General features: G+C 37.4%; 1 protein-coding gene and 1 long non-coding RNA gene across 3 annotated transcripts; one reads left to right on the top strand and one right to left on the bottom strand.

Annotated features, from left to right (window-relative positions):
* Positions 1-2,449: 2,449 nt before the first annotated feature.
* Positions 2,450-16,116, bottom strand: boka (BCL2 family apoptosis regulator BOK a). 2 transcript variants are annotated; one of them, XM_083570032.1, is made up of 5 exons: positions 15,476-16,116; positions 14,743-15,026; positions 12,996-13,124; positions 9,643-9,806; positions 2,450-3,255 (listed from the first exon to the last, which is right to left on the bottom strand). In XM_083570032.1, the coding sequence occupies exons 2-5, from the start codon at positions 14,966-14,968 to the stop codon at positions 3,130-3,132; spliced, it is 645 nt and encodes a 214-aa protein (XP_083426158.1). In that variant the 5' UTR covers positions 14,969-15,026; positions 15,476-16,116; the 3' UTR covers positions 2,450-3,129. The 2 variants fall into 2 exon arrangements, with proteins under 2 accessions (XP_083426158.1, XP_083426159.1); XM_083570033.1 differs by having other exon boundaries at positions 14,743-15,023; positions 15,476-15,782.
* On the top strand, positions 4,237-5,392 carry LOC310741872. Its single transcript, XR_014538077.1, has 2 exons — positions 4,237-4,430; positions 4,581-5,392. It is a non-coding gene; the product is annotated as an uncharacterized lncRNA (long non-coding RNA).
* Positions 16,117-16,775: the final 659 nt, after the last annotated feature.

Raw genomic sequence — 16,775 nt, forward strand, 5'->3', positions numbered from 1 at the left:
GTTAAAATTGTATGTCAAAATGTTTCACACTTCTAAATAATTATTGGACACCATTTCCTGTTCATTAGATTTGACACGTCGACAGCAGTAGCAGTCATATTATTGACATATCATGAGTATTAAAGTTAATAAAATAACACATTTTTTAAATAATTATAAAAAATAAGTTATTAAAGTCCACGTATGTAATATAGAAATGAAAGGTTATGTAGACAAACAAGATTTAAAAATTAACTTTTTTATTTTTATTTTTTTTAAAAACAATTAAGACATTAAGTAATATTATGATACCCACTATAAGTTCTTATTAAAATATTGATACTATATAAACAATTTTGAGGAAAGACACATAACACTTTGGATCACTAAATAAATTCTTCTTCTTCTTCTTCTTCTTTCGACTTCTCCCATTAGGGGTTGCCACAGCGGAGCATCCGTCTCCATACCCCCCTGTCCTCTACATCTGCCTCTTTCAAACCCACTACCTGCATGTCTTCCCTCACCACATCCATAAACCCCCTCCTTGGTCTTCCTCTTTTCCTCCCTCCTGGTGGCTCCATCTTCAGCATTCTCCTACCGATATACCCCATGTCCCTCCTCTGCACATGTCCAAACCATCTCAATCTCGCCTCCCTCACCTTGTCTCCAAAACGTCCTACATGCGCTGTCCCTCTAAAAAACTCATTTCTAATCCTGTCTATCCTCATCACTTCCAACAACCTCAACATCTTCAGCTCTGCTACCTCCAGCTCCCCCTCCTGTTAGTCACCTCTCCAGGCTCTTTTTAACCTGCTCCCTACTTTCACTACAAACACAATATAATCCGCAAACATCATAGTCCATTGAGACTTCTGTCTGACCTTGTCCGTAAACCTGTCCATCACCACTGCAAACAGGAAAGGGCTCAAAGTTGATTCTTGATGCACTCCAGCTTCTACCTTGGACACACCTAACTTCCTGATAAATTACCACAACTCCTCTCTTGGCACCCTGTCGTACGCTTTCTCTAAATCCACAAACACACAATGCAACTACTTCTGACTTTCTCTATACTTATCCATCAACATTCTCAAAGCAAATAATGCGTCTGTGGTGCTTTTCCTTGGAATGAAACCAAACTGTTGCTCACAAATGGTCCAACCTTCTCTCTCTCCTTACAGTCTCCAATCTCCTTCAAGTTGCATCTCCTACATAGAACATAGTCCACCTGTGTGCACCTTCCTCCACTCTTACTCCACCCTATGATCCTCCTTCTTCTTAAAATAAGTATTCACCAGTGCCATTTCCATCCTTTTAGCAAAATCTACCACCATCTGCCCTTCCACATTCCTCTCCTTAAGCCCATACCTACCCATCACCTCCTCATCACCTCTGTTCCCTTCACCTACATGCCCATTAAAGTCTGCCTCAATCACTAATCTTTCATTCCTAGGTACACCATCTACCACTTCATCTAATTCACTCCAGAATTTTTCCTTCTCCTCCATCTCACAGCCAACTTGTGGAGCATAAGCACTGATGACATTTATCATCACCCCTTCAACATCCAGCTTCACATTCATCACCCTATCAGAAACTCTCTTCACCTCCACTACACTCTTACTGTACTCTTCCTTCAGAATCACCCCTACACCATTTCTCTTTCCATCCACACTGGTACACTGTTGGCTAACAATACCTGTGGTCGGTAGTTGGTGTGATGATTAGGAATATTCATACAACAATGATACTACTATAACCCCTTTAGATGTTTATTTCAGGGGTAGCCATTGTACACTGACCTTGTTTTAATATCTATATATTTTAAATTTCTTGTGATTTCATAAGTCTCTATACAGGCCACAACAGTCCGAATGCTGAAACGTGTAAAGTTTTTTGAGTCTGTGCAACTGGCATGCTGTATTTTGACACTGCCAGCAAAGAAAATTACTATTGCCATTTCTAATACCCTGAATTTTTCTGGTTTAAAGGAAAGCTGTCTCACTCATTTTTGCACAGATTTTGGACAAAAGATTCCCTATAATCCAGTCATTAGACAAAGTTCAGTTATACTAATTATTTTAATGTAAAAATAATCCTACGCAATTCCAATAACAGGAAAACTTAAACCATTTCTTAATTTACTAGCATTTATTCTGCAGACATTCGATGTGGAAAGGCAATCTACACACAATAGTAAATCGTTATTCCTAAAAAACGAATTTTTTATGTATGAAATGGAAAAAAAGTTGTCTGTTGCGATTGCATAATGCAGTAAAGGTCATAGAGCAACATTTATAATGCAGCACAGAGCTATAATGACAAACACTGGATACACCTAGGCCCTGTTGGAAGCACCTTGGACAAAGTACTTTCAGATTTTATTTTTTTTTTAATCGTCAACTAAAGGATTCTGATATATTCTGTTTTGTTATGTTTAGAGTAGACAAGAAATAACAAGCCAGATCTGTTTACTTCTTTCATGCTTTTTAATCTCTCTTACTTTTTTCTCATTCACTCTCTCTTTCACACACACATACAAACATTTCTCATAAAAAGTTGCTCTGGTCAGCATAACTCAACAATTCTGTTCGGCTGAGTGAAATAAACACACCAGGTTTTCTATCTTGACCAAGACAATTAATAACACTAGATAAATTTCAAGGTGTCGCTATCAAAATGAGTGTATTACAAAAAAAAACAGTGCAGTCCACTAAGAACATGGATAAACTAATAAGAGACACTATGTGATAGTGCAGATGAGGGTTAGACAGTATGGCTTTAATGAAACACACTGCTGACTCACACTCTTCCTGTTTCTGGGGAAATATTCTGCAGTTTGTGTTCTAACTATAGTTGCCCCGGGACATAAGCGCCCTCTAGGTATCATCACTAATATAGATCAATCCATTGGAAATCCTTACAGCACCTTGAAGACAATCCATGAAGTCATCCAAGAGCAGCTCAGCAGACACAAATGTCCATTGAATGCACAGTGCAAGGCACAGTGCAACTATACTGCATGTGTAAACACACCAGGAGCAGTAACAGGTCATAAGCGGTGAAATGGCAGTGCTCTCCACAAAAACAAAACAAAACAAAAAAAAAACAGAAGGGAGGCTCCATGTTCATCATCCCTCTGTCAGGCAATTACTTCTCCCTCAGGAGGTAGAAGACGATGGCCTTTAGGTAGTGTGCACACGTACAGGCTGCCGCCAGCAGCCAGTGAGTATGGAAGCTGGTATCTGTGTTCACTACGCACTTTGTAATGTCAGTCTGCGGAAAACACACATAAGGTCATAATACATCAGTGCATAATTACAAGCATATATATATATATATATATATATATATATATATATATATATATATATATATATATATATATATATATATATATATATATATATACATACATTTTGAACAGACCAATTTCCTTTTGTGATATGTATGTGGTCTTTGACCACCAGACATGTGCCTGTTTGGCTTGTGAAACACCTCATTCCATGTTAAAGGTTTGAACAACACACATTTCACACGAATAGCTGTAACCTACTTTTATGTGTTGTACACCACAATCTAAGCTTTGAGTGTGCTCTCAACTAAAGATCCTCAAGTTTAGCATCGTCTTGACACACAGACTTACACCTGCATTCAGCTGTTACAACAGGATACTGTTTCACCGCTAAAGGTAATGCTTCGCCAAGCATGAAATGGACACATTTACAAATATTTGCTGTCTGCTCCCATAATGAATGCTCTAAATCTAACTACAAAGTGAAATAAGACTCCAGTTAAGCATCAAATAATACGACACATTAAGTAGACACTGCTTTGGTGTAACGTCATTCAAATAAACCTTTAAAAGCTGAAAAAAAAAATGGGATAAATATAATTATGCAAAGCAAATGAAATTCTTGCTGTCAATCAAGTCAAGTCGAGTCAAGAAGCTTTTATTGTCATTTCAACCATATATAGCTGACGCAGTACACAGTGAAATGAAACAACATTTCTCCTGAACCCTGGTGCTACATACAACAACAACAGTGCAAAGACAACACAAGACAGTGCAAGACAAATACACAGAACACAAAATAGCGCCGCCAGTAAAAAAAAATGATGTGCAAAAACAGCATGTAAACAGTTTGTAGTAATGAAGTGATGTAATGCGAGTGGTACTGAAGGCATGGCTGTGTAAAGTGAGTACGAGTGTGTGTTGAGTCCGGGTTGTACAGATCAGTCACAGTTTTTTTTTGCTGATTCATTTAAAGATCATGCATGGTGCCATCCTGCATATAAGGGTTAGGAGTGATTTGAGGAAGTTGTGGCTATAAAATGGCCAGCCCAATCATGTGATTTATCTTATCACAAAATCTTAATTATACTTTGTGTGAATCACTTTGTGAAATTTCATTTAGCTTCTGGAAATAATGTGGACAGCAGTGCAGAGTGTACAAGAATCGGGTCTTTTGGTTTATGTAGAACTTTATGAAAATATGTGAAACTGGTGAGTAGTTGTTCAATGCTGGAGAAACGAAACCCACAACCTGCATTTGGGACAAAAGCGCTATACAAATAAAATTAAATATTCTTCTGATAAGCCACTGATAACAAGTGCAGTCTTGTAATTTTTTATGTTTACATACATTATGCATTCATCATGTAAAAAAAAAAAAGCAATTGTTTTTCAGAACCTCACCTTTGAGCCACACCTCCATTCCAAGTCTGATATTTGTGTGGGGTTACACCAAACTCTGCTATACATAACAGTGAAGGAAACCAGAAAATCAAGTCTATCTGAGATGCAAAACCCAACACTTTTTGAGACCAGTGTGTGAAGAGTTACTCATGCCATATAGACAGCAATAACGGTATGTTATTAGTCAGCCACACTATTAGGCCAAACCTTTTAAAACACCTGACTATCACACCCATATGCGGCTCTTCCCCAAACTGCTGCCACAAAGTAGGAAGCACAGAACTGTCTAAAATCTCTTTGTATGCTGTTTATTTAAAGTTTCACTTCATTAGATCCACTATATTCTTTAATAAAGCATTGTCTAAGTTTCATTGAAATTTATAAAAAGTCTCTTATGAGTGCTTTGTAATGGCCAGTACATTTTCTGCAATACAAGAGTATCCTATTGTTATACAATATTATTATAATACAAGCTTCATTTTTTTTCTCCAAGTTTTGTTTGAAAACAAAAGAGGCTGGTGAGAGAACTGTTTGTAGCTGCTGGAATGCAAGTGGTAACACGGAGTTACTATCTAATGGTAAAAATTAAAACGTGCCGTTTATTAAAACCTTAAAAAAATAAGTTGAAAAATTGCTATTGGCACATGCTCATTTAAAAAAAATCAACCACTGGCTACACCACACCATACCATCGTTTATTATTTTCAAATAAATATATATATTTTTTATTTAACTAACATTATTCAATGTCATTTTCTTGTTTTGATAAACGAATGAATTCAGATACTCAACATATAGAGTTACTGAGCTTTGTCAAAAAGAATAAAGCTTCATTATGAGAACATACATAAGTTCCCTAGCAAACAAGAAGAGTACACAGCTATGTACTTTCCCAGCCAAAGCCAACACATGGCCACTTTTCAACACACAAAGTCACGGAGGGTCCAGTTGTGAGTGGCTAGGAAGTGGCCTAGCCAGCCACTTCAAAGTCCCCTTCACATGGATTTGGAGCATTCGAGCATATTACGCAACCGATAGGGAAAGGAGCACACATCTTTATCTGAGGCAAATTTCACTCTAGTATTTAAAAACAGCATGACCTTCAAAGCCAGGGAGAACTACATGTGCAACGAGACGCATGAAATGGGAATGACTCGATGGTTGTCTGTGCCAGGAAGCTAGCATGAGGTGAAAATTTGTTGCTTTGAAGTTGCCGAACATTGGCTGTGCACACAACGGAAAAGTGTGCCAGCATTTCACGGCCTGATAATCCAACTGTGAAAATTACTTAAGATCTATAATGAATGAAATAAGAAATCCCTTAAAATCTATAATGAATGAAGAGGCCAATGGGAGGATAGGGAATCATCATTAATTAAGGAATCCTTTATCATGACAGTAAAACCAAATCCTGACAAGTAAAGCATGTGAAGGCACAGCATATTCACATTTCACAGATAAATGTTTCTGTAATATATTTTTATAGTTAGACATCCAGTATGTTTTCATTCTGTTAATGTCAAGTGTATTCTTGTTTCAGGCTGGTTCAGAAATAGTTAGAACACACACCTAAAACTGAGCTATGTCCTGACACTCCTCAGCAGGACACCTTAAAAAAAAAAAAAAACAGCTAACGACTTTGCCTTTTTCGGTTTAGATTCACCTTTCGACTGATCTGGATTTTGATTTCGCCGTCATGCTCAATGCTTTATTAATCATTATGAGAACAACCAAAAAACTCCCATAGCATTCAGTCACATAAAGTATCTGAAAATTAGTAAAATAGAAAACTGGCCAGACTGGAAGAGCTTTGAGGCAAAGGCATAAAGAGAAACACAGTAAAAGCCTCAGGGGCATGCACAGTCTAAAGAAAGGAAAAAAAAGAGAAGAATCACATTCATAAACATCAACGTGTGGAGACACAGCCCACTGTTCGCAGATGCACTTCTCTGGGTGTGTCGTCTTAATCATAACAACACTCAACACAGCATTTCTAACTAAAAAGTAAGTGAGAGCAGTTTGTTCTTTTGGACACGGACATCAACGGCAGATCTCTTTTTCAGACCAGTTTGCTGAGACATGGCTAAACACTGTGTTCTTGTCTTATCATATATTATCACCCCATTATAGCAACATGCAGTACATACCATTTAGTAGTAGAACTTGAGGCTCAGTGCTGTATTGAATGCTGCATTTCTACATGCAGCAGTGAAAGTCAGTGAGAGTCAGAAAAGTTTGGCTGACACGATGTAACAATTTTTGGTTCTACAACAGCAATAAAAAATGTTCAGTGCAATCTAATTCTTATAATAATCTGAGCTATGAAATAGAAAAAGAAAAAAAAAAAAAAGCAGCAATTTAAAAACGAACTGTAAATTGATTGGACTGAAATCAAAAGTTCACAAATCATTTTCAATTCATATACTCAGTTCATAAAAATAGTTATAGACTTTTCGGTCTCTCTCTTTCTCTTAAAGTCACATTAAACCTATTTGGCGGAGAAGCACTGTTCAAATCTGCTGAAATTCAACAAAATCCGAACGCAACACCCTTGTTTGTTTGTTTTTGTCAATATTTGAACAGCGCTGCAGAGTGGTACTGTACTGCTGATTCGATCCTAATCTCGGGTGTCTGTACTGATTAGTGGTTAAGGTGTTGTCCTATTGTGAAGGTTACAATTTCAAATCCCAGAATACTATACTGCCCTAGTTGGGTTGTTAAGCAAAGCCTGTACCCTTCAAATGCTTGAAGGACAGACAGTTGTATGTCTCAATTATAGGTCACTTTGGATAAAAGCCTCAATCCCATGAGGTATTTGTTCTCCCCATGTCTGTGTGGGTTCTGTGCCACTTTTCTCCCATTTTCACAAAAACAGGCTAAAAGCTAAAATGGCTTTGCTAAAAATAAATGATTGTGTAAATATTTACATGAACGAGGTTGTCATATACTCTATTGACAAAAGAATTGGGACAATAACAGATTTTTCTAGGCATGTGTGATTCTTCTTCAAATTGTTACCACAATGTTGGAGGCACACGTGCGTCTTTGAATGCAGTAGCATTACATTTTCTCTTCACTCCAACTAGAACTTTAACACAGAATCCTTCATTGGGGGAAAAAATTAATGCAAATTGGCATGGTGGATTTAAAATAAATGTTCCCAATCATGGAATTGCAACTGACTGAGTTACTACAAGGCAAAGGACAAAATGAGCTACAGTCTTTAAAATCTGTAAAAAAAAAAAAATAATAATAATAATAATTAAATTTAAATAATTAACTGGATTCCATAAATAAAAATATTGGTTTTTTTTTCCCTTTTATGGGCATGTAAATGAGTAAGAATAATAAAAAGTGTCATCTAGTTATACCTGAACTGAAAGAGAGATCGTGTTTTACATGTTTTACGTCACTGCATGTTTTAGATCACTGAGCTTGAGTCAAAATGTAGCCTTGTGATATGGCAATTTGCTGTGAATGTTTTCATTGTTAAAAAGTACACCTTATCATGATGGTGACTGAATGTCTGCACAGAACTACAGGTCAGTTAGCAGCAGAGTATATTAATTTAACTTATTTATTTCTGTGTTGTGTACTATAATATGACTTCTTGAAAGACACTGCAATTTAACAGCAATTTACTGCAGGCTAAGCAATAGCAATTTGAGTTCTGTGTAAACACAATTTATTTTTTAGAATAAACTTAGCTTTGTTAGTTTTAGATTTCGGTAAAAATCTTGTATAATTTATCAGAAACATAATAGTTAGATTTTTTTGCGCAAGCAAGCAAAAGAGTAGCTTCATATTTCCATATACCTATGTAGACCTGACCTACACAAGCCTGTTGTATAATTTAACCCAAAAAAGTGAAAACATTTAACAAATGAAAAATAAATATGGGAAATAAAAACAAATAAAAAATTAGATTTTTGTCCCCACAGGTCAGGACACAAATTAAATATCCAGTCACAATAAACACTGCAAATAATTCATGTCATGTGTAATACTATCAGCCTCTAAAGAAAAAGCTTCGTTGCAGTAAGATCGATCTTAAAAATAAAAAAGCCATGCAGCACTTTTCTATTATTTGCCTCTTGCAACACTGGCATACAGTCATTGTTTAATTTCAGTTGTTTCGCTTACATTTTACAGCCTCTCTCTCTCTCTACAAAGAGACCACAATGGTAAAGACTCACAAAATATCCAGCACTTTATGTCCTTCGTTCCCTACTTCCTTTTCATTCCTTCCATCCCCACTGACCACAGAGATGTAGAAGATACAAGTATCGAGTGCAGAACTATATAGTAAACAGGGGATCAAATTCTGTGCAATTTATGATGATGAAATTGTGCTAATTGTTTGCCTTCACGGCCTCACGCCACCTACTGCACCTCTCTCACAGTGTGTTTTCTGACAACGCTGACAATGCAGGTCTTCCAGCAATCAGCATAGCTACAGGTACTCAAGTACAGGTACCTTTCTTTCCAAATCTACTCATGACAAAATAAAATAAAAGTTGGTGCAAGCTAGTAAAGATAATTGCATTTAGGTGTAAACAATAAACAACTGTTACTATAGACTGATAATATTTTTAAATGAATGCATTAATTTAAACCCATGAGATACAGCAATCAGGCATAACATTATGACTGCACAACTGCCTAATATTGTGTTGGTCCCCCTTTTGCTGCCAAAATAGTTATAAGCATTAACAGCATTAACTTTTGCAATTTGAGCTACAGTAGCTTGTCTGTTGGATCAGACCACAAGCGCCAGCCTTTGCTCCCTACGTGCATTAATTACCCCTGTAGACCCATTACAATTTGGCCTTGTCAAACTCACTCTAATCCTTACCCTTACACATTTCTCCTGCTTCGAACACATCAACATTGATGCCCAATACAAATATATTCTGTTTATCTTTGGCCATGTTGCTCGAGCAAGTGCGAGTGTGATTCCTTACCCAACCGCCTCTCCTCTTTAACCAGGGCACCAGGCTTTTGCGAACAAACTCGCCCATGCAGTCTACAATAGTGTGTACCATGGCTGGGTAGCCATGCCGAACACAGTCCACTGCCAATGCGCCAGCTACTGCATACAGAGAGACCACCTTACCCCACGTCACCCCTGCAAAGAAGGGAAACAAAAAGAAAAGGGTGTTCAGTTGCACAATTAAAACACGTCACACATAATCTCATCATCAACTTCAATGTTGATTGAATAACCGTTATTAATTTAGATAAAATCACACTTTGGAATTCCTGACCTTAGCCTTGGGGGTGTGTGTGTGTGTGTGTGTGTGTGTGTGTGTGTGTGTGTGTGTGTGTGCGCGCACGCGTATGTATGCATAAAGACAGAGATGTGCACGACAAAGATACTGCAAGGCTTCTAGAACACCACATGGCGGAAGGGAAGAGGAGGTGTGTGTGTTCGCGCATTACATAACAGTCAGGGGAGCTGTTGAGTGGTCAGGAACAGAGCAGCCGTTTCCTCCTAAAAATCCACTGCCTCCCCATGACACATGGCTCCATATTAACACACTGACAGCAAAATGCATCTCTGCAAATAGGTTTTCACTGAACAAAGCTTTCAGCTTGAAGAACTCACTGTGGTTAAACTCCAGACAGCATTCATCTAAATAAACGTTGGCTGTATATCACCATGCATATAAATTTCTCTCAGTAATGATTATAGGATGACTAATTTTCAATGTATTTTGGCACCTATATTGTTTATTAGTTTGTCTTTTTTTTACCATTTAAAACTTTTCTTGTTATACTAGGAAACCACCAACATACACTTAAATTCAGCTATTTGGGCTGTTTATAAAATATTTAAAAATTATGTACAAATTATTAATTGTATTAGGATTTCCAAATAAACACAGAATTATGAGTATGAATAGACAAACATTGTGAAATTGTGGATCTTTTTTGAGCTTACATAACAAAAAAATATGTAATTGATATGTCCAGAGAGAGGAAGCGGGAGCAGGCAGATAGAATGTCACTGTGTTAACATCCAGGCCTGGATTTAGTGATAAACATTCTAGTTTGAAGTTCTGGCCAACCAGAAAACACCCACGTTTTCCTCCCTCTCAAAATCGCTTAGTCCAGTTAAGGAAGTCAATAAATAGACTTAACTGCCCGTATAAGAAATGTACAACAGGGAAAACACTTCCCTTATGGAAGAAACCCAAGGCCTCACACAATCCACCCAAAGGTCTTTCACCTGTTACTCTCATTGCAATCTGTGTCCTATTTGAGTAACAAAACACTTCTTCTTTCCTGAAGTCTGTACTGTGAGTGTGAAATATACATTTATATCTCCAAAACAATGAAACAGGTCATGTTTTATTCAAACTGCCTGTAAATTCCTCTGTCCAAAACCAGTAAAAAAAAAAACAAAAGTACAAAATTGTTCTCAATAAAAGGAGACACACTGAAGAGCTTAAGATCATGTGTCACACCTACAGAAAAAGCTAGCAAGTGTCTGACTCATTGTTACAGCTCATGAAGACAAATCACCACCAAAATAGGAGTTTGTTCATTTTTATTGACGTTTATTGCTCTCTGTTCTGGGTTTGGCTGCTTACTGAGAAATGTTGAATATCTAAACAGACCTACATAGCACTTTGCTAAAGAAGGAACGTTTATTTCCATGAAAAATATTACAGAGAACTATTAAAGCAAGGCAGTAGAATATCCAGCAGTGAACCATCTACAAACGTGATATTACATGCAAAAAAAAATTCATTCCTGAAATTACTTACTGGCTTATTTCCTTATACAGCCACATAACGGTGTATCCAAAAGTACTTAGGTTTTTTTTTTTAAAAGGAAAAGTGTGATCAAACTAAAAATTAGACATGAGACACAGACATGAGGAGAAATTGCACCCAAAATCCAAACAGATCATACCTACTATACTTTACATATTTAACTATGCACAGTAATAATACGGTGAACTTTAGGCACTCTCGTAAATAGATATCCTGCTTCATGAACAATCTAAAACCATTTACGAGAAAAAAAAAATGAATAGAGGAGCCACTATTCTTCCAAAAATAGTCTGGGGTCTAGCTTGCGCCAACTCTCTACTCCAAAAGGATGAAAATGGGATCTCAGGTTTACATATCCTCTAAATGGTTTAAGCCTGAAAGAATGAGCGAAAGCCATGGAGACATTCTTCTCCAAATTCTACACAGACTGGAAACTTGCAGAGGGCAGGGGGAAATGGGACTTCTCGCTCTTCTCTTCTCGCTCTGAACACAGACATTGTTTACACTGAAAGATCTGATTGTGTTCTCTAGAAAAGTGCAGCACTCTCAGCCCATGTGTATATAAATGTTAAAAGACTCCATTTTCAGCTGCTTCGAAATGAGAAAAGCTTAACTTCATAGATAAACCAGCTTTAGGCACACTGGATATGTGTGTTCCATATTAATTTGTGGGCTTCGCTGTCTAAATGTGGACTGCATATTAGGTTTCTAATATAAGCACAGTAAGTCTGGGCTGCTTCTGCATTATAATTCAGTGACAGTGTTCAAGAAAGGGCAAAAACATTTAAAAACCTACACACAATTTTAGCAATCAATAAGAGATCAATTATCAAATCTGGGTATATGGTGTATAGCTTAAATATCGTTTTTTAAAAGTATAGACAACTAGCTAAAATTACCCGTGCTTCGCTACGGAAGGCAGAACGCTAAGCAATATGGCAATAAGCAGTAAGCACTGAGCAGGACTGGATGAGATCAGAACGTAACGTCAACAAATAACGTACTACCCCTTTGTAGTACCGATACAGGGCAAACTACTTTGAAAATAATTTTTATCGTGCATCTAACATGTAATAAGAAACAACGTAGTAAGTTTCATTAGGATCCGTAATGTTATTTCAAAGAGTTTACAATGCGTGAGAAATCGCGTTTTTTGCGAGTTAGCCGCGATCCAGGGCGAATTTTTCAAAATCCTTTCTTAGTGAGCACCTAAGACCCAGGAGGAAGGTATGTTTCAAATTTCATTGCAATCCGTTCAGTGGTTTTAGAGATTTCGTGATGAGTGAATGAGTCAGTCAGTGGTATTTGAGCTTTATATATATAGAAGATAAAACCATTACTTTCAAGGTGAGTCAGACATAAAAGAATTGAAATACATTTGTTTAAATAAAGTGTCAGATCTTTTAATTGCTTAAAAAAAAAAAAACAATCAGATCCATTAAAAAAAGAAAAATAAATACAGGATTGTTTTATCATTTTTAAATCCTATTTTACCCCTAAATTAGATTCCCATGTAAATTGCTGATAGGACTAACCTGTGGAGAAGATTTCTGCAGCTACAGCCAGAAATGCATCTGAAACAATACCTTCTGAACCCACGGTGATATTCAGCTGTTTTGCCACATTGCGGTACACGTTGGGTCGCAAGTATTCAAGCTCATCACCTAGGAAACAGAACAACGGAGAAGCAGTGGATTAATGTAGCATCAAGCCATGAGTCTACTGTATGTCTCTGTGTTATTGTACAGATTGTCGTGAAACAGAACAGCCATATGCACACATTTTGGGCAGATAAATGATTCTATGTTAATAAGCACAGTTATGTTCTATTTGTTAACATAACGTTTTCATATGCATCAAGGTCACATCAATAATAATATTTCCACAGGACTGTAATTCTGATCGCTGTAAGTATTCGAGTTTCCCCATACAGCAGCAATCTTTCATTTTACACAAGCATTTAAATCTAACCCGAGTTGAAAGGGTTAAGCAGGGTAACCCGTAGGCGGGAACCTCCAGCATTTCCCCAGCCAAATCAGATCTGCTCTGTGATAAAAGCATGTTTTGCTTGCTTTCTCCCTACATAGCACTTAGAGGAAACCCATCCAAAGTATATCAAGTCTAAATGTGAGTCCAATTATTTGTGCTGTGTTATTAATTCTTTGGAAAATTACAGATCAGTCCTGAGCACAGACGCAGTCCATAAAGTGTGTCATGTAACATGAGCTTACAGTGTGTACTGTGAAAGAAAGATGTAGCTTACTGCTATAGGAAACGTAAAGGAGTTTGCTATGCGAATTGATACATAAGGTTGAAATACAGATATACAGTGGTGCTTGAAAATGTGTGAACCCTGTAGATTTCTCTCGATTTCTGCATAAAGATGTCCTGTTGAAAACTGTTGAAAAATAAGACAAGGGTTTTATACGGTACTGAATATTACATATCTGGGGATGGCCAAAGTATGTGGATCTTTAGTCATGTTAATTTGAAGGTGAAACTTGTCAGGTGTATTTAATCACTTGGGTGACAAGCAGGTGGCTCAAACACGTATCAGAAAACCTTACAATATCAGCTACACAAGATCACAGAAGATACCGAATGCAATGATCACAATCCTTATTGTATTCACACTTGGATATGTAGTATTGGATCGTTTTCAATAAACATATGACAGAGTAGAACATTTTTGTCTCCTTTGTTTTAACTGGGTCTACTTTTTACCTTTAACCTGATCTAATCTGATGTTTTATGTCAGATTTATGCAGAAATACAGACAATTCTAAAAAGGTTCATAAACTTACTAACACCATTTTAAGTTTTAAAATAGTTTATACACGGGTGAGGCTTAGAGGCAACTGTGAAATGCACTTTAAGAGGTTATGAAATCAAGAATAAAGGAAACTTTAAGAGAGCAAAGGTATTGCATGATATCTGTGCATGACTCAAGTACATTTTCATAACGCCAATGAACAAAAATAACATCAGGTTCACACGGAGTCCTGTGCCTAATCTCTCCTGGTTAAACACACTTAACCTGCCAGACCTACCAAGTGTTTTTATTGCATCAACAACAATACACCAGCTTTGTTTTGCCTACCAGCATGTGCAGTTGTCTATACTTCGATTAAACAAAACAAACAAGTAGTACTATTGCAGAACATCTTCATATCCTCAGTTTAATCGTTCCTGGTCCACCTCCGACTCTTTAAATGACCTTAATATCAGGTGTGCCACAAGAGTGTGATGTTTCCAGACTGTTCTAGATCAAACAAGTGTTACCTAACCATTGAAGAACAGAGGACACTTCTGCGAGGGTTCCTCCTGTAGATCCAAGATCAGGTTTGTTAAAACCAAGTCCAGCCCGGTTAAGTCTTGAGTGAATGTAGTCCCTGCACAACAGTTTTGCCTGGGACACAAGTTCTTTGTCTGTAGGGGAGCGATCGAACACATCCATGACTTCTGCTGCGAAAAATGAGGAGCGACGGAGCATCTCCATGCCCTTCATCCGTCGCCCGTGTGTGGGGGCACGCTTTCTCCTCTGCGGATGCGGAGAAGAAAACCTGCTTTAAAAGAAGAGGTGGGCTGTTAATGCCTTCATGTGATGGATTATATAAGGATGCAAGTAAAAAAAAAATCCATGTAAGAAGTTTGTTTTAGATTTAGGTCAATTTATTTCAAGGATATGTTTTTCTTTCTCTTCTAGATCATACCAGATACTTTCATTCTAGAAGATTACATTGCAAGGGTCCCTTTTAACTGTGTAGATCAGTACAAAATATCCTTTTACTCTCTAGTTCAGGTCCCAGTAAAGATCTCTCCCTGTCTTTAGATCACTTCATGGGAATGAATTCTTTGTCTCTGTAGATCAAATTGGATCAGTTGGATCTCGCGTTGATTACACAAGTCCGCCTACATGTCTGTGCGGTGCACATTATCGCATTAGTTTACTATGATGCAGTTACACAAACAGGCTGGTGTGTATTTTGTGTTAGAAAAGATGAAAACAGCTTACCTGTGTGTATTTGTGATGACACGGTGCCACTGGTTTCTCCAGCTCTCCTTAAAGCAGGAGACGCTTCACCACTGGCGCTGATACCGAAATGCACAGCGGAGTCTGATTTCTCTTTTTTTTACGCAAAGTTACAGCTATTTGTAAACAAAATAAAATAATAAGATAATATTAATAAACTTATCGCCGCCCATTAACCGTCATATAGAAGCCATTTTTTGAAAGGACAGCCTGGTTTAAGAGTGTAAATATCATTCCTCTGCTCACAGCGTGTGTTCATGTGGAGCTCCTGAGAGCTACAGATACAGAAGATCCGAGGCGAAGTTTCCTTCTATGGCCAATCCCCAGTGCCAAAGGGGAGGGTCTGAATACAAGGCGGGATACAGACTAATCCCTTCAATCGTACTATAAAATTGTATACATTGTATACATTGTCATCTATACCTAAACAAATAATTTTCTTTAAAAAAATTATATATTTCACCGTTGTATAATATCCGCAATTCAGACAACCTTCTACCTCTCTAAACCGTGTTATGTCTGCCGGCCAATATCGTGTGTTTTCTTTTAGAACGTTGTTGTTTATCTAGATTTTATAAAGCATTGTCTAAATTTTGCAGCTTTGTTTGCGGAACTATGTTGACTTGTTCTCGTTTTCAGACGGACAAATATTAAACTGCCTCTGCAGCCCGATGAGCAACGCTTCCCCCAGTCACCCGCCCACAACACATTTTGTTACTTCACAATGTTAGATTTGAATTGTTTTTTATAACCTTTCCCGTGGTTATTATTTTGATCTGTTTTGGTAAAAAATACTTTTAAAGTAAAAATTCACCAATTTGTCTCCCAATGTTTTCAGATGGAAAATACTGACATCCACGTTTAGGGTTAATAGTGTAATATGCAGTAAAAAGTACTGGGATCTGTTATTAAAACAGTTCCATAATGTATATTTTAATGAGATATTAATCCGCTCGCTTCGTCCCGGCCTGACTGAATAGTGTTTTCTTTGATTGGAGGCCACTTTGTGCAGCTGGGAATGGTTTCACATCACTGGCCTGGTGATCCATGAAATTACAGAGTAACACAGGAGGCTTTGAGGATGAATTTGCTGCGTAGTTAATGTCAACAGTCTGCTACACTGACTCAGGACTACAGTTTGCTTCTGATCACCATCACTGCACACTTCAACATTGTTTCAGCTGTAATAAATGGACTTCTGGTGCCACCCAGATGAGGATGGGTTCCATCTTGAGTCTGGTTCCTCTCAAAGTTTCTTCCTTATGCCATCTCGGGAAGTTTT

Source organism: Silurus aristotelis (assembly GCF_946808225.1).
Source record: "Silurus aristotelis genome assembly, chromosome: 2".
Classification (NCBI taxonomy): Eukaryota; Metazoa; Chordata; class Actinopteri; order Siluriformes; family Siluridae; genus Silurus; species Silurus aristotelis.

Bases quoted from the DNA above. Each gene is read 5' to 3' on its own strand.
- boka (XM_083570032.1), bottom strand. From the start codon at position 14,968: ATGAAGGGCATGGAGATGCTCCGTCGCTCCTCATTTTTCGCAGCAGAA. The intron at 13,125-14,742 runs GTAACACTTGTT...TCTGTTTCCTAG, and splicing joins CTCTGTTCTTCAATGGTTAG to GTGATGAGCTTGAATACTTG. The intron at 9,807-12,995 runs GTTAGTCCTATC...CCTTCTTTGCAG, and splicing joins TGCAGAAATCTTCTCCACAG to GGGTGACGTGGGGTAAGGTG.